The sequence below is a fragment of the Semicossyphus pulcher genome, unplaced genomic scaffold, assembly GCF_022749685.1.
Source record: "Semicossyphus pulcher isolate SPU_LCO1_2020_fin unplaced genomic scaffold, fSemPul1.0.p SCAF_12, whole genome shotgun sequence".
Classification (NCBI taxonomy): Eukaryota; Metazoa; Chordata; class Actinopteri; order Labriformes; family Labridae; genus Semicossyphus; species Semicossyphus pulcher.
The window spans coordinates 7,236,523-7,259,183 of NW_027211626.1; the positions used below are offsets into that span (position 1 = coordinate 7,236,523).

Consider the following 22,661-nt stretch of genomic DNA (forward strand, 5'->3'; position numbering starts at 1 on the left):
TCCTCCACTGCAAACATTTGCTGCCTGCCAGGTGAGTGAACTTTCACCTTACATCTCCTTTTTGTATATATTCTAGGGAAAGAACATGCTTTTATTTCTTTTGATTTAACAGTTATGTTCTGTTTTTATGATTTAAGTGCATCTGAGTGCTTGTGTAACAGGTGTTTTACGGGTTGAGATGCCACTTTCTCCTCTGGATATCTACTTTAACTGGATTCATTCATGAGTCAGTTTGCTAAAGTTAAAACTAAACATAGAGAATATTTTGTTTTTAAAGTTTTGTTCTTACACTGAATGAAAAAGTAGGTTAACAACAGATATCCAGAAGGATTTATACAGCAGAAGACACATTTTTCTCACTATGATTCATTTAAACCAGTCTTCAAAGTCTATTTGCGTGTTGTTGGTTTGCTCCTTTATAATTTTATCATCACAGCAGACACAGATTTTGTGTATTTTGTGCTAAGTGTCGTCCTGTGGCCTGCAGTGGTTCAGTGTCAGTGTCTGTCTCCACTTCTTGCGTTCTTGTTTGGCTGTGTCACTTGTTAACCTCCAGTTAAAACCTGCCTCGTGCTGCTGTTTGGGAATGTTAATTCACGTGAATTGCAACACAAAAGTGCCCTTGAGCATCTTTAATTATATGCTTATGTTTGACATGAGTATTCATTTTTTATGCGTTTTGGCTCCCATTGCATCACTGCAAGATTGATGCTGCATCAATGACTAAAATCAAACGTGGTACTATAAAACAAGTCGAGCTTTATCTGTCTGATTGTAAGCTATGACAGCGATGGTAATTGCCTCAGCTAGGTAGGTTTTTGACAGGTGTTAAGTGCATACCGGTGGCTTTGAGTAGACTACCTGAACTATTTTGTCCAGAGGATGTCACCCTTGGTCTTTTTAATAACCAGGGTGCTCTTGCTCCATAGGCCTACTGTTTGCTAGGTGTTTAAGGGAATTATTCAGTGTTAATGCATGGTAGTTTATGTCTCAGTATGTATGTAAAAGTGAATATTGATGTTTGTCACTAGAGTGAAATTGGAGTGTTGCTTTTTAACTGACTGCTACATTGACAAGCTAGTTAAATACCTAGTCAATTAAACTCGAAAATAAGTTTCACAAAAGTGTAATTGAATCATGCACTGTTCCAACCTTTACCTGCAGGCCCCCTCCTCTCTGTCAAGATGACCCGCACCCTCTGCTTGAGCTCCCTCCTCTTCCTCCTGCTGCTGTCCCTCTACTCTCCCGCTCGCGCTGAACCTCGGCGGACCACGGCCTCTCAGCGCAGGACGACTCGCGCACCAGCCGCCAAGGTGCGTTTGGCGAGCAACTATGCGCGAGAGGCGAACGAAGGGCGCGTGGAGGTTCTGCACAACAACACCTGGGGTACCATCTGCGATGATGAAGTGGACATCAAATTGGCCAACGTGGTGTGCCGAGAGCTTGGTTTTCAGGGTGGTATAACGTGGGCACACAGCGCAAAGTATGGAGAAGGACAGGGTGAGAGCACTTCCGGTATACTTTATCACAATCAGCCACTTTTGGTAGTGGGAAATTATACAGAACAAATGTCAAATTTCACTGATTTCTGTGTATTAAATTAAGGAATGCATTTCATTAAGCTATACTACTTTCAAAGTCCTGTCTCTGTGCATGCCAGTGACTCAATCATGACTGACTTTTTTCTGTCCTAACAAGTAAAAAATGTCTGCTCTGTAAAAGGCCCATTAAATGAACATAATTTATGAAATATAAGAAGTAATATGTTCATTGGCAATCACCATGTTGGATCAGTTTATCCAGAAACTTCCATGCTAATTATCATATTCATAAGGCGGCCATTTTGCACTGACGTTACATCCGGGTGGGAAGCTCAAATGTTGAACTGAATAGATTAGATGGTCAGTGAATATCCAAAGGGATATTTGGCCATATTTCAAACGAATTAAATATATTTGATAAGCCAACTAATGTCAACAGTCAACAGATATATTAGCATTCAACTACCTCTGAGCAAACATGCCCGTTAGCTTGGAACTATCTCCTTTCGTATAAAGCTGTGTCCCAATCCAGGGGCTTCCGCCTTGGAAGGCCGTATTTGAAGGCTGATTGCATCACAGAAGCATGTCAAAGGCTGTCCCAATTCGAAGGCTCCTCCAGATGCGGCCTCCTTTTCCCAGGCTGCAAAGGATCCATCGGGTACATCCTTTGAGACCCAATGTATTCCGAGATGCATTGCGTGCCAATTCAAACTAAATTTATTCAGCCGAGGAAAACACTTTAAAAATAAAAGTTTTTGGTGTCAACTCCATGGAATAGCTAGTGTTGCACATGTTCAAGAAAACGAAAGGGCCCTTGAAACAAATTATCTTTAAAATAATAGGCTAACTTACTTGATGCTAGCTAGTTAGCCGGCTAGCTACCTCTTGCTAGGCGACAGGAGCGGTGTTGGTGACGCAAGGGTAAGGGCGGGAACAGCTGTCGACGCAAACAGGAAATCCTCCATAGACCAGCCGTCTTATTCCAGTTCGGCTTTAACGGTCTACGCAGGCTATGAATGACGCATCCTCCTTGGACCGACTCCTTCAGAGGCTGCAGCCCCTGGATTAGGACACAGCTATGGTATTGGGCAGCACTATCAAACACAAATGTTAGCTAGGAAGTGCCTGAATGCCAACACAAGCTGTAGGGTTCAGTGGCTAATGGGTTATCAAATGTGTGTTAGCTTAAATATGGCCCAATGTCAAGAAACAATGGTTAAATCTACTGTTAGCTAGGAATGTATCTTATTGTGCAACACTCAAGCAGTTTTTAACTTGGTTAAAATGCTAACGTTAGCTGTTGTCTGCTAATTAGTAAAAGAATATGTTGATTAAGCTTTAAATATGGCTCAACGTCCTTTCAGTAACTAATCAATCATCTCTAATATATTACTTGTAACCTGGAACACAGCACATTGACATTATAACATTTGAACTTCCCGCCCTGAGCGTGACATCAGAGCAAAATATCCGCTGTGTAAAGATGGAGAATAGTGTGCCTGCCCCACAACATGCTAAGCGTAAGGCTACATGAAAAGTCCACTAATTAAGACATCCAAAATAACTAACATCATAAAGTGACAAAGATAACTTGTTGTGGGTTTGGAGTCTACATCTCGTTAAGGTCGCCTGGCAGGCTAGCAATATATACGGGGCAAAAGAGGGCATTTGTTTCAGAATAATGACAGCATTCGCTTGCCAGAGTTGTGTAACACTTGCTGTGGTTTATAGACATTCTTTACTGCTGCTTTAAAATCCAAATTAAAGAGAAGGTTGAGTGGATTCAAGGGGCAGGATCTATAGTGCCCTGCCTTGTAAAGCACGGTGTATCTACTAAACACGCCGCTTAGGTGCAACCCTAAATCAGTGTGCCTGTAAAAGTCAAGTGTTAGGTGTTTAGGAACTGATTTGGGCTCTGGTGTAGATGCTTGGCTTTTCTATTGAACAATCAATGAAGATCACAATATATGAAGTAATGACTTGTTTTATCATTTCATAAGGCCCGATATGGATGGATAATGTACGCTGTGACGGCTCGGAGAAGTCCCTGAAGGACTGCAAACACAATGGTTGGGGGGTGAATGACTGTAAGCACTCTGAAGACTTGGGGGTGGTGTGCACCTCTGAGCGCAGGCTGGATCAGACAGTCAGCAGAGGCCACACAACCATCGCCAGGCCCAATAACAGCCCTGCACCTCAATGGCAGGGTCCTGTGACCACCCGCAGGCATCCTGGATATGGCTATTACGGAAACGGGCATCAACAGGAGACACCCAGATACCAACGACACCACTATCAGGTACAGCAGCTTATCACTTGTGATACATTTCTATGTTGTTCTCAGAACACATGTAACTGTAGTTGTGTTATGCATCTTCCCCCAAGGGTCGCGGTAAGGTGCAAATCGAGGAGGTCCGTCTTCGTCCCATCCTCATGGCTACCAAGAAGAAGAGCCTGATCACTGAGGGCGTGGTGGAAGTGAAGCATGCTGGGAGATGGAGGCAAGTTTGTGACCTGGGTTGGAGTCTCAACAGCAGCCGGGTTGTGTGTGGGATGCTCGGCTTTCCAGAGGCAACGCAGCACAATGTGAAGACGTACAAGTGAGTATGAGTCTTTTCTGCTGCACGATTTAGCTTTATAAATGTATTAGATTCCACCGGGCTGTTGGAGTTCAAATGGGAAACTTGCTATGTCATTCGTCCCATTGTTAAGTAAATAAAAACACAACAACAAAAAAAACACTGTGGCATCACATTTAGAGCCACTTTGAGTAAAGGCCTTTTTTTGGTCTTATCTTCCTCCCCCAGCCACCTCTCCACTGTGTCCCTCTTTGCTCCCCCCTCACTTCTTCAGCCTCAGGATGATGATAAAGAGATCCCTGTCCCCTCTCTACTGCCCTTTCTCTACACCCCTCTCTAGGCAAATCACCTCTGCTCACCTCATTACCTCTCTCTCACTCTCCCTCCCTGTCTCTCCCTGATGCTATCTTCAGCTTGCAGCTCTCAGACAAACAGCCCCACTTTAACTTCTAGATTCCCATGCTGAGGTGTAATATCACTGCTGATTGTGCTTTAACACTCCCATCGATACCACGTGTGAGACAGAGGTAGCTATTGCGGAGTGGGATGAGGGTCTCTGTGAGGCGACCTGTCTTATTGGCAGGGCAGTATCTGAGTCAGCTATGCATCACTCGTACATCCCACCACAACTGCAAGTGTGACATGTTGCCAGTGTGTGTGTGTTTGCACAGAGGATGGGTATCATTTGAAATCTTATACTTAAGTCCAGATACAAGTATCAAAACAATACTTATTTCTACACTTTTCCTTAAGTAGAAATATGTTCAACTTCTTTTTATTTAAAGTTGGCCAAAATTCTCAAATTCATCGGGTTTAATTTTGTTGAAATTAATGAATTAAAAAGTTATATTTTGTTTGTTTTAAAGTGGAAATCTTGAAGATCTCAGTTTCGTTCTCTTTGGCGGCACCTATGGCGATAAACGGTAATTGCAGGAGCACACTTCGCAGATATCCAGACAGTGCTGCATGTGTGACGTCCACGGTTGGCTCTGGTTGTAACTCTTGATTTTCCTCGCTGACGGTCGCTTTCCTTTTCAAACTGTTTGCTTCATCTGAGCGTCGAGTTTGTTTCTTTTTCTTTGGATTTTCACTTATTGTTGAAGTTGTATCTGTAGTCATCCATCTTTTCTTTGTTTGTTCAGCCATAGTAGATTACTGTTTACTCGCACTCGCAACACTTGCAGAGACCGGAAAAGCAGCCGCTTAGCACACAAGTGCGTTTGTTGCATTAGCTCCGCCTACCCTCTCTGGCAGACCAACCACTGCTGGGTGATGGAAAACACGTCACTTACTGGGCGCTGCTTGTGATTTTTTTTCCGCCAAAGTTGCACCAGACACCCAGTCTGTAAAACTGCAAATGCAAAAGCTCAATCACCATTGTGTTACCTCATTCAGCGATAGATAGAGACTTAACAGACATTTATTTAGACGAAAATCGTCGAGATTATTGCTTTAAATACAATGGTGGGACGGTTGCTCCTTTTGCCCTATTGAAACAGATCTACACTCCATTGAAAAAAAACCCATTGACAGTGGTTTCTGGGGAGGTTCTGCTCTTAAACCACAGGAGGACCACACATTAGTAGAGAATTACTCCACTGCTGTTGTAAGACTGAATAGTGTCTGACCATTTGCTGTCCTCAGTAGCAGGGGGACCCAGTTGGATCCTGCTCTTGGACAGCTGTCGGCTCTAGGTGATTCACAGTTTAGCTATTCCTTCCCTCTCTTGGCCGGGTTTTTTCTGACGACACAACTCAACATCTGCTCTGTTCTGTAGCTGCTAGATTCCTCGAGCTACTGAAAGGCTGTAACTGTTGAGCGGGTAACTTGGTGGTTTTATAGACTTTTCATACTTTTTATTGACTTTTCAAACAACCCCTGTTGGAGCACACTCGCTCACCGAAAGTATTTCTGCATTGCCCTTGAATTAAGCTGTCTCTGCTGAACTCAACGTTATTGGGAAGACAGTGACGCTATAACTGGATCCTATTGTTGGAGGAGGGCGTCATCAGGCTTCATATCATCAGTAATAAAAGGTCTTCAGAATGAGGCGTCGCTGAACAGCCCGGCCTAACTGTACACGATCCGTACAGGATCATTTATTAGAGCACAGCTCCTCCGCATTGCAGGTGTGATGCATTTCATGGCTCGCTTTGATTTTCTATCACAGTACAGTTAATGCAGAGAAGGGGAGAAGAGAAGAACAAGTAATTTTTGAGGGAGAAAATAGATGGGTAGATTTGTATGGCTGCAACATAAGAGCTTTGGCTGCGCACCAAGAAATGAGATATGATAGAGGGGGACGAGGCTGCTGTAGCTTGAAGGGCTTGGAGTGAAGCCTGCAGTGAATCTGCTCACTGCCTGTTTTCGGGTGTTGTTTCGAAATCTTCCTGTAAGGTCAAAGAAAAGACAGAATAACACTTCAGCTGGTGTTTGTTCTTTGACCTAAGCCACAACAATGTGGATACTATTGTTTATCCAACACATGTGGTGCTATGTACAGGGATAAGTTTAGGACAGTATATGGCTTTATGTAGATTTCTTTATTGTGGCGGTCATGACTTGATGTCTTGGTCTGCCTGCCCTGCGTTTGACCTGGTGTCTTTCTATAGTCCCAGGCGCTTTGTTGATCTAAACCACAAGGGTGTGTTTGTTTTTTTAAATCTGTACCTGTTTCTTTTTGGCTTTTGCCTTTATTTATAGGACAGCTGAAGAGAGACAGGAAATGTGGGGAGCAGAGAGAGGGGGGTGACATGCACCAAATGATTAGCAGAGCGATCAGTGCGTTGAGGACTGTAGCCTCTGTACATGGGGTGCCTGCTCTACCAACTGAGCTAAACCAGCGCCCCTCAATGTGTGTTTTTAACTTCAAACAGGTTCAAAGTGTCTTAGCAGCGATGTACTAAATTTGACAAAAATTTTGATGGTAAAATCAGCACGAAACCTCATGTTTGTTGTTACATTTGGGTGTTTATAGAAAGCTGACAGTTAAACAGATGAATACTTGAAAGACAGGTAGAGCTGTTTCAGCCTTGACTGAGGCGTAATTGTAAGGATTGCACTCTGACTCGAAATTGCCACCGTAATTATGATTACAAAATGTGAGAGCAGGCACTGCGAAACAATTGGGTCTGAGACATGATGTTTAGTTCATGTTACATTTTAAACATCTTAAACGGTTGCCAGGAAAGGTTAGGATTGTTTTGCAAACTAAATTCAGCCTGTGAGGCTCCCCGCCTGTTCCTCCACCTTGCTTCAACTCCCTCAGTCCATTCTTAGAAATCCTGGACCGTGCCATGTCTCTGGGCTCCCTGTGTCTCTTGGATGAGACTCTGAAGATGCTGTAATTACAGGTTGGTCATGACCAAGGCTCTCCAGGGTTTCTGCTGAGAGTGAAAAAGCACCCCCAATTATAGCTGTGTGTGTGAGAGAGAGGAGGACAGATTTGGCGAAGAAGGTGGAGGCAGAGAGTAACAAGAGAAAGCGGAGATGGAGAGAAAGAGCGGCAGTCAGACGAGCCAAAATTTCGCTGGCTCGTGTGAAATATGTCCAATTACAGCTGCAGTTTGCAGCGGGGCGCGCTGTGTCAGCAGCTGTCTGTCTTTCCCTGTCACTGTAGTGATTTGGGGACTTAACCGACATTTTATGTTTAATTATGTTCCAGACAAAATTTTCTTATAATGAGGGTATCATTTTCAGGCTTTTGGGTGACATTTTGTGTGACCGAGTCTGGTTTTCCTGTCTGATGTCTGTGTGATCTTCCTCGTAGACCTTCTCTCTAATTTATTTCACCATCTTTTAATTTCTGTACGCATGCTGGTGGCTATTTTAACCGTGGACGCCGGCTGGCTCAAACTGAATGGAAGCAAAGTGATTTTTATCAGCTGCCTCTGGCCTGCGTGGAAATATTTAACGACTGTTTCACATGCAAGGTCCTTTTCATAGATACTCAAAGAGCGGCAGAATGAAATCTTCCAAAATACCACATGTTGGCTTCTACATGCGCTGTATAAAAAATTGTATGTTAAAACTTGGCTCTCTCTTTAGCTGAGCATTATACGGGCCAATGTTTAAATAACATAATAATGTGTACAGACAGAAACTTTTTTTAAGCATCTTAACGCCACATAAGAAGTAAATAAGCATCTTGTAAACCGACTAATCCTTGTGTAGAGTTTTGTTTTTATGCTGCAAGAAGGCACTATTCATTGCAAGTTACAATTTACAGGGTATCAGCCGCTCAGAATAGGCCCTTTGTTGGACAAATGGGGAAAGAAATGCTGATGGAGTCATGATTTCTACCTTGATTTTTGCATTGTTTATTTATAAGTTTTTTGTGTGTTTTTGAATGAGCAAAATTGATTTTGTTTTTCACATCCAAACCAGTAGCCTTAGCAATAAAGCCACTGAGCAGTGCAAGGGTTATGAAACCCAAACAGTGGTGTAATGCTTGTCTTTTAACAGGCGGGTGGGACTCCCTATCATTAGACTCTGCTCTGTTGGCTCCACAACAAGTGCTGGATACACTGTTTAGCTTAGCAAGGCAAAATGACTAATACTGAGGACTCAGCAAAACAGGTCTTTGTGAGAACTTTTTTTGCAATATAATCTTGAAGATTTTTATTTAAATAAATGTCTGTTAAGTCACTATCTATTGCCGAATAAGGTAACACAATGGTGATTGAACCTATGGCCTTTGCATGTATATAGTTTTATTATGGACGGGGTGTCTGTGGCGACATTTGCGGAAAAAAGTGGTGCCCAGTAAGTGACACAGTTTTCCATCAGCCAGCAGTGGTTGGTCTGCCAGAGAGGGTAGGCGGAGCTAAGCGGCTGCTTTTCTGATCTCTGCAAGTGTTGCGAGTAAACAGTAATCTGCTATGGCTGAACAAACAAAGGAAAGATCGATGACTGCAGATACAACTTCAAAAATAAGTGAAAATCCAAAGAAAAAGAAACAAATTTGACGCTCAGATGAAGGCAAACGATTGTCAACGAGGAAAATAAGAGTTACAACCGGAGCAAACCGTAGACGTCTGGTTATCTGGGACGTATGCGCCCGCAATTGTGTTTTATCGGCATTAGGTGCCGCAAAATAGAACGAAACTGAGAACTTTGAAATTACATCTTTAAAGTTAGCTTCCATGTCAGCTTGGTGGAGCCTCCCTGTGGACAGCAAACGTCAGAGCAACCTAAAAATGTATAAAACTATTCTTACTTACTTTCTTTTTAGTTGACATCACACCTAAGATATGCTACGAGGCTGGTAGAGGAATTTCGTTACCTGTGGAAAGACCCAGACTGCCTGCTAGCTAGCTGTTAGCTTGCCGTTAGCTAGCTGTTTTCTCCTGCTCCCTTCCTTCGTTAGCTTTATATTGACCATACAGACTTGAATGATTTTCTCACCTGACTCTTGACCAAAATATGAATTAGCCTATTTGAGCACTTACAGTGAGTGTAAAGAATGTGGTATAAATGTAGATGTCACAGTTCTGCTTCACTGCTCACCTGCTCTCTCCCAGTAATTTCAAACTCACTCCTCCTCTGCCAGCAAAACAGTTTGTTAGAGAAATGCTCACATGCTCCTCATACTGCATGTTACATTTACATGCACTTCTACAGGACTAGTTAAACACTTAACAACCCATTTAAGAATTATTTGATTTTATATATTAAAGAACAAAGAATTAAAGGATTGACAAGCGGTGCTGTGAGTCAGTCAAAGGACAGGCCTAAAGTTGTCATTTATAGCCTGTGTAGCAGTCCTGAAGTGTGAAAATGGTTAGCTGATTAGACTGTGGTGAGGTCACAAACAATTCACAGACATGGGAAAATGAGAGCGTTCGGGCATGTTCCTCATTGTCTATCCCCGATGACATGCTAGCAGAAGCAGAGCCACATGGCAGACACATTTAAGCTATTTTACAAGTTTAATTCAAGACACTGTAAAGAATAAGTGTTAAATTCTATACCGTGTGTCAGTCGCAGTTTACAGCAAGTCTCGTGACATCACGTGCAGCTTTATTTAGACGCAGGCACGTGATTTAGAATAATTGGACTTTTCTGCTTCAAGTTAAATGTTTGATGCAGCTGTGAAAGGTGGCATGCAAAGCTGTTTGAGCTTAGACTTACAGATAATGTTAGCACCTCATGGGGCTCTAAGTGCTGAATTTCTGCTTTAAATGGGCCTAAGAAACAGTACATATGCAGACTTATATTTATAAATAGCATCTGTAGTCTGCAAAATGCCTCTATTTGCAAACTGATTGCTGGAATTCATATACTTACAAATGCTTATATTTTAATGGGAGGTCTCTTCTGGACCATTGAATACATCAGGAAACAGGTTGTTATAAGACTTTGGAAAATGTTCAGTCAGCAGTCCATGACTTCATCTCCAAACAAACATCTGCATCACATCAATCAAAGATAATGCATCTCTTCATTCCAACATCCTCTGTTTGTTTATGAGGTTGCTTTACCTGCTGTTTGAAGTGCATGTCAACAAATTCAAATATTGACCTTCTAACTAATATCCTTTGACGTGTTTGTTTCTTTAAAGGGCAATGCCACTGAAGTCCTCATGACGAAGTGTAGACTTTTCTGTGTGTCAGTGGCCACAAAAAATGAAAACCACTCGAGCCTCCCTCTCTTGCGATTCCATGCTGACATACAGCTCCACAGGGATTACACTCGAAAATATGTGTGGTTTGCTGTACACCGACTTTACCAGCTCATTTATATGAATGCCACTTTTAAGTGTTCACATTTTATAGGCCATTGAACACAATATTCAAACAGCTGCTATTTCCTGGCATGAGCCTCAGGGTGGGAAGCTCAAATAGTGCAATGATAGTTGGACTACTGTGTTCGAGACTGTAAGTCGTATGAAGTTAGTTAATCGTTATGATTCACTACCTACAAAATGATCAGCAACTGCAAAGACTATGCATAGTGAAAATCTGGAGGGACATCAGACCATATAAGGTTAATTACATTTGATGACACATTAGCTACCTTCAGACAACAGCTAATGTGGTTTTCAACCACTTCCTAGCCAACATTACTGTTAGCCAACATTACTGTCAGCTAGGAAGTAATATTAGCTAACATTATATATTTGATAACACATTAGTTACAGTCAGACAACAGCTAATGTTAGTTTTCAACCACCTCCTAGCCAACATTACTGTTAGCTAGGAAGTAATTTTAGCTAACATTATATTTTTGATAACACATTAGCTACGGTAAGCTAATGTTAGAATTCAACCGCTTCATAGCCAACATTCATGTTAGCTAACATTACTGTTAGCTAGGAAGTAATATTAGCTAACATTATATATTTGATAACACATTAGTTACAGTCAGACAACAGCTAATGTTAGTTTTCAACCACCTCCTAGCCAACATTACTGTTAGCTTGGAAGTAATTTTAGCTAACATTATATTTTTGATAACACATTAGCTACGGTAAGCTAATGGTAGGATTCAACCGCTTCATAGCCAACATTCATGTTAGCTAACATTACTGTTAGCTAGGAAGTTATGTTAGCTAACATTATATTTTTGATAACACATTAGATACCGTCAGACAACAGCTAATGTTAGGATTCAAGCACTTCATAGCCAACATCACTGTTAGCTAACATTACTGTCAGCTAGGAGGTAATGTTAGCTAACATTATATTTTTAATAACACTTTAGCTACTATCAGACAACAGCTAATGTTAGGATTCAACCACTTCCTACATTGCTGTTAGCTAACATTACTGTAAGCTAGCGGTAGTTAATGTGTTGTCAAATTTGTTTATTACATATATGGCCCTCCTCCATGTTCACAATCCACTGTCTTTTTAGTTGTTGATCAGTCTGGAAGATGTGATATTAGGCTATAACAACTTTACTCTACATTTTTACAGTTTACAACCTAGAACACAGCAGTATGACATTATAACAGCATTTAGCTTTACACTCTGAGAGCTACATCAGAGGAAAAGGCCGCCTTGTGAATATGGTCAATAGGCTACATATTCTGGACACTGGGTGGTTAATGGTTGTCCAATGATCTCAGGGTTGGCAGTTGAATCCCCAGTTTCTCCTGTCCTCATGCTGAACCCTGATTTAAGAGGCAAACTTATGTCTCGCTTTGAATAAATGTGCTTTATGTAAATGCTACTTTTTAAAGTGTGTCTTTGCTAATGTAGAATAAATTGGATTTTTTTTTGCGTATCACCAGCCAGAATATCTGTTCGAAAGCAATGTTGGACTATAATTGGCCCATTTAAATATAAAGAATTATAAGTCAGGCTGTAGCTCTGAGTGTTTTGGTGTAATTGATGTGAATGTCAGCGGTGGTGCGTTTGCTCTGTAGTGGTTTGAGGATGTCCTGGCATGGTCTGTGTGGCATGTCTGCTTTGTGTGTCAGCCAAGAGAACAGAAGGCTTTCCTCTCGACCGCCCTCTCGACTCAGCCTGCCTACTTGGTGCATAAATCTTTATTTGGTTCTGGCATTTCTGGGACGTGCAGCGCAGCTTAGTGCCAGAGTTTTTGTTTGTATATCGTGCTTGGTCAGACCATGTTTTCCCCGAAATGTTGTACATCACTGATGTTGAATGTCATGATTTTTTTTGGACTGCGTGTGGCTTTAGAGGTTAACAACCTAGTTGAAAATATATTGTATTTTCTTATCCATTTATAGTTTGTGCATCCTGTAGTTATGTGCAAACATCTGGTACAGTATTGCAACAAGCTATGCCTAGGTCTTGTATTTCAAAGGGTGTATGTTAGTTCACTTAATGTAAAGGTGGGTTATTTGGATAAAAATTACCCAGCAGCACATTCCTGTCGAACACTTATCCTTATGTTGGTGACAGGAAGTGCTGTTGCAGCTCAGGAACATGTGATACACAGGCCATTAACTCTAAACATAAACACAGTAAACAGCAAGCAGCCCACACTCCATATGGAAATGTGCTACTGAACCTATAAAGCAAGAAAGAGAGACGCAAAGTGAAGTTAGTGAAAGAGAAAAAGAACAGGACATTCTTCCTTCAACTACACCAGCCATCGCCGTCAATGCACCTCACTTCACACTCACCACAAAGCCGCATGCACAGCTCAGTCTGGTTTTATATACAGAAGCTCTATTTGGAGCTGCATGATTCATTTTTGCGATAAAGTCAGCGTCTGAGCTGTAACTATTCTGAGTCATCACAAAGTACCCCAGCAAGACGACTGTTCTTTACATGTTTGTGCTTCTACTCGCTGTGGCAGACATTCCTCTTGTGTGGCCATGTTACATGTAAAACAAACAGCAGATGCTGCCTTATGTCCTACAGTCACTACCTCTCGCATGAAAGATTGGTCACCTCACAGGGTGATGTGTATATGTGTATGTAACCTCAGCAAATATACAGATCTGACAGAGCTAACATCCCACTCTGCTGTCTTGTTCTTTTACAGGAAAATATGGGATAACAAGGTGGCAGATCCTTCAACAAGGTAAAAAAAAAAAAAAGTCAACTCTTCCTCATTTTACCATACTTATATTATAACTTTGTGAGATACTGGCACACATAATTAACTTAATTTAAAGCCCCTGAGAACCTATACTGTCAGACTCTCACTATGATTTATAGGGTCCTACATAAACACGAACATAGACTTAAGGGGCCTCCCCTTCCCTGGCAAAGTTACAGTGTAGTACAGTGTAGTACGTAAGTCAGTTTAAACGAAGAAGAGAATACAGCACACACATGTACAGGAGAGGATCAGCAAAGATATAAGATGCAGCATTTTGTCCACAACAGATGTCAAACTCGACACACAATCATAGTTTCTCTACGCTGCTTTACGTCAAATATTTACAGTTATAAAGAAATACTTAAAGTTGTAATCTCAAAGATCTCAGGTTCGTTCTCTTTGGCGGCACCTATGGCAAACCACACACCCAATCCGTAATCAGAAAATACATGGGCTTTCATCAGTGGGTCATAGACTCAGTCACCATTGTGTTACCTCATTTAGCGATGGATAGTGGCCTAACAGACATTTATTTAAATCTTTGAGATTATTACTTTAAGGTTTAAATCTGAGATATGGGTATTAAAAAACGCTCTCTTCTCTCTAGATTGAGCCTCATGGCAAAGAAGAAAGGATTCTGGGTAGAGAAAGTTCACTGTCGGGGTATCGAGAACACCCTGTCAGAGTGCCTTGCTCAGCTGTCGATCCCCCGTAGTCCCACCCCTTGCAAGAACGGGAGACATGCAGTGGTCAAATGTGTACCAGGACCTCAGTTTGCTCGCATCTCCTCAGGAAGACCCCAGGCCCCTTATCCAGTCGTGGTAAGCTTAATAAAGATAGACCTCCACAAGCACAATCGTGCACTGTGTTTATGAACTACATGTAACCTGACTTAAAATGCTCCCTGTGCAGCCTGTGCGTCTGAAGGCTGGACCCAGGCTGGGCGAGGGTCGTGTGGAGGTTCTCAGAGATGGAAAATGGGGGACCATCGTGGACCACATGTGGGAAAGAACTGCAGCCAGTGTGGTGTGCAGAGAACTGGGCTTTGGTACTGCTAAGGATGCCCTGCAAGGAGCCTTTATGGGTCAAGGTAAGAGAGAGAAGCACTGACGCTTGAAGCACACAAACAACCTCAAATTCTGGAGAACTCCTCATTTAATCCACTTGTTTGGTGTCTGCAAATTGGATGATTGAATGTGTTTATCATACAGTCACGGTATTCCAGAGAAGACAGGGAGACTTTTCCAGTGCTTCACTTATGTGTTGCTTATCTTAAGACGCCGCACCCGTATGCCCTGACTGATCAGATAATGTAAGGGTATGTGTGTTTGTCTGTCTGTGCACAGTTTGTTACCTTCTGAAGCTGCTAGTGTGTTGATTGCTGTATCTCCCGCTGTTCATGAGTCCTGTGCCAGGGCTCCCAGCTGCCCAAATACCACGCACACTTGCCCACACACACACATGCACACATAAAATGAAATACTATAAGCCACAGTGGTTTACACTGGCATTTGGTAACTAAATCCACAGACATAATCTTGCTGGCTTAAAGCTTTTAGTTCAGTGTGTGAAAACTGAGTTCTGTGGTCTTTTCCCTTCGATTTCAAATTTCCTGCTTTGGTGATGCTCACATTCAGTCAGTATCCAGCTGCGCTCGCGGTGTCCCCACCCTTAGGAGATGTGAGAACGTCTTCCCCATGCCTCAGGGTTAGGGTGTAGTCTCTAATCATGCTGATCAAGATGAAATGTGGGATGACAGTCTGCTGGTTTAGCTGTTCAGTTGATCGTACAAAGGATATTTTTGTATGTGTTGGATTTGTCCCTTTACTTTTTAATGTTTTTTCTTCAGATGATGTCATTTGTGCTACCTTCCTCTTTGATGTGTGAAACAGAACTGCAATTATGCTTAGTTAGCTCCTCTGAAGGGACTTTGAACTCCTTGTCGTCTGGTTTCAATCAGCACCTTCAGCCGTCGGGTCAGGCTTCATGTTCATCGTGGTTCCAGCAGTCTGAGGGAGAGGTGTTTAATTGTCAGGAGGGCCAGAAAGCTTTCAATTTTCTACCTAAAATAGGGTTTCTCTGATCTGACCACAGAGCGACATTTGTGTATGTGCAGGCCTGGAAGTGTAAGCATGCATATCTTGCATGACTGTGTGTGTATGTGTGCAGTAAAATCTGTCTCAGAGTTATAACATTAAGATGTGGCTGTGTTTGGTTTGACAATTGGCAGGTTAAGCTGTTACGGTAACCTCATATTACGTCTGTCTCCTGAAATGCAGGTTTCCTATACCATGCTTTCTGTGAACTTTCTCACACACTTTGAGCTCCATGGTAATTTTTGGGCCTTTAAATTTGCTTTGCCTGTCTTGGATTTTACTTGGGGACCAGTGCGGCGCACACTGTGCACAGGTGGGAGGAGAGTTGTTAGTGTTTGGGATGTTGCACTGAAAACTAGCGGACACTTTGGTGGCTTAAATTGTAAATAAAGAGTTTATATTTAATCCTCTCCAACCATTTGAAGCACTTAAAGATACAATCTCAAAGATTTCAATTTAACTAGACGTCTATGGCTGGCTCCCTTTGTTGTGGTTGTAACTCTTTCTTTTTTAGACTGTTTGCCTTCATCTGAGCGTCGAGTTTGTTTCTTTTTCTTTGGAATTTCCCTTCTTTTTGAAGTTGTATCTGTAGTCATCCATCTTTTCTTTGTTTGTTCAGCCGTAGTAGATTACTGTTTCTTCGCAATGCTTACAGAAACCAGAAGTGCAGCCACTTAGCTCCGCCTACACTGTCTCACAGACCAACCACTGCTGGGTGATGGAAAACGCGTCACTAACTGGGCGCCGCTTGTGATTTTTTCCGCCAATGTCGCCACAGAGACCCAGTCTGTAAAAATACGATATACTGCAAATGCAAAGGCTTTCATCACTGGGCAATAGGCTCAATCACCATTGTGTTAACTCATTCGGTGATAGATAGTGACTTAAAAATAATTTATTTAAATGGAAAAGTTTGAGATTGTTACTTTAAATCAGCATAAAAAATGTCGTGCAAAAAGAAGCTAAGTCTATCAATCAGTCTGCATTTATCTCTAAACTAAAGAGTGTTTCTCACAGAGTCTGCTGTCCATCCACTGCTGCTTAATACAGTATAAAAAGCTTCATTAAATCCCTGCAGCCACCTGAAGGCAGCAGAACAGTTATACTGATAAATCTGCAGCATTCACTGTCCGAGGTTCTGCACCAGAGCACAGTCCCATAATGCACGGCCGTCCGCTGTGTGTGCCTTGATTAAATTACATGCAAATGGCAACCAGGCACCCACAATATCACCACACACACACACACACACACACCTGTACACACATCAGACTGGTCGGGTATGACTTGCTATTCTGCTCGTTTATGTGAGAGACATTGGAGCTCATTAATCCTGTGCATCACAGCCTCTTTATAAAGTTTTTAAGTCAGCTTAGAGATAGCTCTGTCCATGCACCCAACACATATCTTTGGTATGATATAAAACCTTTAAATCCACTTCCTACATAACATAAGTAGTGTTTTCTCTCAGACATGCAGTACATGTCTCCCTTTTTGTCTGTCTTTGTCTTATAGTTTCACATACAGCGCCATTGCAGAACCATTTCACTTCAAAGTCCTCTCACGGGTTCCTTTCTATAACATGCAGCCTGTTAGACATTTTACTGTGACATATAATTTCCCATGTGTTCGGAGGCCACATAAACACAGGCCTATATGTCGTTGGGAAAGGCCTAAATTAGACTCTTTGATAGAAGAAACTCTCTGAGAAAGAATGACCGGGGCATACTCAAAAATTCTCTTGCGTCTCAAGAAGCATTAACGTTTTACCATTGATGGTATGACACTCGTCACATCACACAGCTTTACACGCAGGTACACTTGCTTTGTGTCAGCACAGGAGAGAAAAAAAAAACCCCTCATGATTTCTATCAAGTCTTTCAGTGAGCCGTTTAAAGCATCAGGACCTCACAGGAGAGCGTTTAGGATGGTCACATGTGATAAAGGCTTTGTTGGACGGTGCAGAGGCTGCTAGACAGTCTGCCAGTCTGATATTCTTACTTTGAATGTGATCTCACTCATCAGATTCTTTGGAACACTTGCAATGACTGCAAGTGAGATATACAGGCACACACACACACACACACACACACACACACACACACACACACACACACACACACACACAGAAGCCACCAGTATCTTGAACAGTCTGTCAGTAAATTAACACACAACAAACCATATTTCTTGCCTAATATTAGAGATCGACTGAATTAGCTCAGGTAAAACCCAGCTGACAGCTAGTACTCACTCACTGTCAGTGAATATTCTAAATTCGAGTACCTAACTGTATTGTAATAAAAAACAGATATGTTCGCGTATGTTCTCGTGCGCACTCTATTGGTTACGGTGCATCTTTGAAGTTTTAACTTTGGTCTAGCTGACACGAGCTAATTCAACAACCGTATGGCGTGTGGTAATGATGGCAGAGAATTTTAAATCCCAGAGATTCTCACCCCCAAAAGACATGTTTATGTTTAAATAAATATACTTTACACAGCACAGCTCACTCGGAGCGCTGAATGTCCGATCTACCGTAACCAAATTATTTTACTTGTTTAATTAGCAATGTGTAGATAGCCTATGTTGATCTTTTAAAAGGCATGTTTATGTTTAAATAAATATATCTTTGCAAGTAAGTTTGTCTCGTTGTATTGCACAAAAATAGATATTCAAATAGTTTGAACCTTTGTGTTGTTTTAGAAATAAAAGTCAAACATTTTTAACAGCACTAGTAACCACCTGTCATTAGCCCTTTTTACATTGCAATTACGCCACAGCACCGCAAGGAAGCCCCGTGGTTAAGCCATTTTACATTGGACTGAGCAACGCCAGCATAAAGCCGCCCCTGTGTGTGTTTTTACAAAGCGTTCCAGCGCTGTGGAAGAAAAGTGTGTGCGAGGTGCAAACAAACACGGCGCTGTTCTGCCCTGCCGGCTCTGCCCTTTACACTGACGCTGTTTCACCTCTGTTACTACCTCTGATGCCGGCTCAGAGGTGGAACGACTTCGCCCCACCATTTAGCCTCCGTGCGTTTAAAATAGAAGACGAGGCGTAACAGAAGACGCAATAATCCCACCTTGAACTGGCAGTGTCAGAGGGGCTATATCAAGTGATCACACCACTAATTACGCAACAATGTAAGCCTTTAATATTATTTAAACTAGTGAGTATATTTAAATTGGCCACCTGTACATTTTTATGTATTTAGAAAGTAGTTATAAAGGCTAAAAACGCTTTTATACCAGGCTGTAAACGTGTTTAATTTTCCTGTCAGGTTTAGCATCTGGCAATATGGGGCCTAAAGGGGATTGACTCACTTTTGGTGCAGGCCTCAAGTGGCCACTCGAGGAACTGCATGTTTTGGCACTTAAAGTTTGCTTAACATTAAAGCCTGTACGTTACCCTCGGCTTTTAACTTTTTAGCCAACTTCAAATCCCGTTGGCAGAAGAAACGTGATCTTGATGCCAGTTGGCGTCTTCTATCTAAAAGCCCACAGGCAGACGGATCTATTTACAAGCTTACATGATTTTAGCGCTTGGCTTGAAACAGATCTGTGATGACAGAACAGTTTTGTTAGAGGCACTGAAAGACTACAAACACAACATTAATGTGTCCAAAAACGGCGTGTAATTTCAGAGAGGTAAAGAACAGGGTTTTCCTTGCAACCACTAACCAACTATTTGTGCTATTCTCAACAAGAATGTGACCAATGTTAGCTTGTTTCCATCCTCGAAAGTCACTTTACGAATCTGTCCTAAGGATTTTTGGAATTTGCCCATTCTAATTACATGGTTTTTAAACTCAACCTGTTTCTTGTAAACACTGAATTTCAACCACGTGTACAATAAACCTCAGTTTTCCTCTCTCAGCTGTACGTGCTTTCAGTCGCAGACATTTTATGGAAATATATACGGATTTATCATTTGGAAAAATTGATGTAAGGGAGACTGAGAGTGAAGAGACATATTCTAAGCTCTGTTCAGACTCCATCTGCCGCCCTCTAACTCACATCATCATCACATTTATCACCACCATCAGTAAGCCAAATTACAGGGACAATGTTTCTATTTCCTTTCTCGACCAACATTGTTATTTCACTGTGTAATTTTGCCTGAAGAGCATACACATGCTGTGTGCCATACATAAGGGAGTAAAACACCCCGTGTGCCCGTGTGTGTTTGTGTGCATGTTAAAAGTGTGTGTGGCCGCTTTCTCGGAATTTATTTTGGGTTTTCTTGGATTTCCTAAACTAACGTTTAAATACAGCATGTCACTGAGCATTTCCAACAGTGGGCCCCGTGTTTGTCTTGATAACTTAAACAGCGAGAATTTGGATCTAGTTTGTGGCCTTTACCGTGCAGATAGAGGCGGAAGTGGTCGAGATGTGTCTTTTTCATACGTATGAACCCACGCATGGTGACCAGTGTGGAAGCAGGCCTACAATCTACCAAAACCAACACAGAGACAGATTGGGTTAGGTTGCAATCTGGTCCCTGCCATTTCAGTCGTCCTCCTTTTCACCATTCTTTCTGGGTTTTTCTGTCCGGTTTGTGTGGTTTAGGTTGTGTTTATTTTAATGCAAGCTTGCAGTTTGTGCCTTTTGTTTGACGAAAAACACTGAATACGCCGTCACATTCTGCCGGCAGCTGTTTGCTTTCACAAAATCCCCACTATCTTCCACGTTCTTTGGAGATTATCTGATTTCAAACGACAAACGAATACCAGTAAAAGTCTTTTATGTTTTTTTGACACAGATTAAGCCTCGTTTGCTCACCCGGGGTGGTGGGCGACACACACTGCTCTTGTTGTTGTGCCTAAAGCAACATAATAGTGGTGATGAGGTGTGACAGATCCCCAAAGTAGATGTTGGCGTGGCTGCTGTTTGGAGCGTTTTTCTCTTGACAGATAGGAACTTTTTATTGTCGGTTTCACGCTAAAGTAGAGACAGCACATTCACGGAGTACAGCTGCTTGTATGTGTGTGGCTCCTTTGAGGAATTAAGTCTGCCAATGTCATTGTGTCTACACTGGGTGGCCCATAACTGTGCACAGGAAATATTCCCCTGCAGTTATGACCGTGCTATTCTGGTTTCTGTATTTCTCTGCTTTATTTTTGTCAGCAGACTTTAAATCTACCACATCTCCTCCCTCTTCAGGTACAGGACCTATCCATATGAACAGCGTCCAGTGTATGGGGTTGGAGCGCTCCATCCTAGGCTGCTACTTCCAGGAAGTCCAACCATGGACATTCAAACACAGCCAGGATGCCTCAGTACGCTGTAACGTCCCTAAAACTGGAATAGAGAACATGGTATGAAAACTACTCTCATGATGACCAATTACCCGTTTAAACTCTAAGCTTACTCCAAAAGGAAACTGGACTCTGTTGAAGTCCAAAAGGCTTCTTCAGTTCAGATCCTTTTCTGATGAGAGGTTAAACGTCTTCAAGAACTTCAACCAAGTCCAGCTGCCTTTTGGATTAAGCTTAGAATTACCATGACCTGGATGAATGAGAATCTTCACAGACATACCCATTAAAACCCTTTAATCTTATGGATTTACAGGTCCGGCTAGCTGGTGGTAGAGTCCCATCAGAAGGCCGTGTGGAGGTTTTGTTGGAGGTCGGGGGTCGTAAGCGCTGGGGCGCCGTCTGTAGTGAGAACTGGAGCATCAATGAGGCCATGGTGGTGTGCAGACAGCTCGGCCTGGGCTTCGCCGCCAGCGCTCATCAGGTAACAGCCCTTATAGTCCACACCACATCCATAACTGACAAGGTGGTAGCAGGCGTGTCATTTTGATTCTTAGAGGTATAGTCTCGAAGATTTTCATGTAAATAAATGTCTGTTAAGTCACTATCTATCACCAAATGAGGTAACACAATGGTGATTGAGCCTATGGCCCACTGATGAAAGCCTTTGCATTTGCACATCATAATATTATTATGGACTGGGTGTCTGTGGCGACATAGGTGGAAAAAATTACAAGCGGGACCCAGTTAGTGACGCGTTTTCCATCACCCAGCAGTGGTTGGTCTGCCAGAGAGGGTAGTCGGAGCTAAGCGGCTGTTTTTCCGTTCTCTGCAAGTGTTGCGAGTAAACAGTAATCTACTATGGCTGAACAAACAAAGAAAAGATGGATGACTACAGATACAACTTCAAAAATAAGTGAAAATCCAAAGAAAAAGAAACAAATTTGACGCTCAGATGAAGGCAAACAGTCTGAAAAGGAAAGCAACCGTGAGCGAGAAAAATCGAGAGTTACAACCATAACAAAGGGAGCTTACCGTAGACGTCATTGGGAAGTGTACTCCTCTAAAGAGAACGCAACTGAAATCTTCTGGGTCAGATCTTTAATCATTGTGCCTCCCCTTTAAGCAGGGTAAAAAAAATCTGATTATCAGTGTTGAACATTATGGTCAAGATGTCATGAATAAACAAAACAATGGAGCACTTCCACCTCTAAACCAATTAATGTGATTTAAAAATGTCAGATGAGAGAAGTCAGAGGCCTCATTTCTCTAAGATTTGTCAAAGTCCCATCAGCAGTGTCTCAGTTATTGATAAAAGAATAAACAAACCGATGTTTAAACAAATGAACACATGGAGGCCGATCCATAGTCACAGCCCCTGTTTTCACTGTGGTGGACAATGAGCTATGATACTGACAATGAGCCATGACACCCCCCTCCCTTTGACAGGAGACCTGGTACTGGCCCGGTGACCAAGCTGCAGGTGAAGTGGTTCTCAGCGGAACTCACTGTGTGGGCACGGAGCTTTCAATTCAACAGTGTCGTCGCAACAACCACGTCCACTGTCCTCGAGGAGGTGGAACTAAAGCTGCCGGGGTCAGCTGCTCAGACAGTAAGTCTACAATCCTCCCCTATCACCCCATCTTAAATCTGTTTGAATCCTAACACAACT

The 22,661-nt window shown here is 42.3% G+C and overlaps 1 protein-coding gene across 1 annotated transcript in view; it reads left to right on the forward strand.

The window, feature by feature from the left end:
- loxl4 (lysyl oxidase-like 4) overlaps nt 1–22,661 on the forward strand; it is a 33,049-nt gene continuing 10,388 nt past the window's right edge. Inside the window, exons 1-10 of the mRNA XM_069658837.1 lie at nt 1–31; nt 1,165–1,500; nt 3,542–3,840; nt 3,927–4,141; nt 13,583–13,621; nt 14,250–14,463; nt 14,555–14,732; nt 20,898–21,052; nt 21,306–21,473; nt 22,439–22,601. Of these exons, the coding sequence (XP_069514938.1) occupies nt 1,185–1,500; nt 3,542–3,840; nt 3,927–4,141; nt 13,583–13,621; nt 14,250–14,463; nt 14,555–14,732; nt 20,898–21,052; nt 21,306–21,473; nt 22,439–22,601 (1,747 nt within the window). The 5' untranslated portion in view covers nt 1–31; nt 1,165–1,184. The remainder of the gene's footprint in view (nt 32–1,164; nt 1,501–3,541; nt 3,841–3,926; nt 4,142–13,582; nt 13,622–14,249; nt 14,464–14,554; nt 14,733–20,897; nt 21,053–21,305; nt 21,474–22,438; nt 22,602–22,661) is intronic.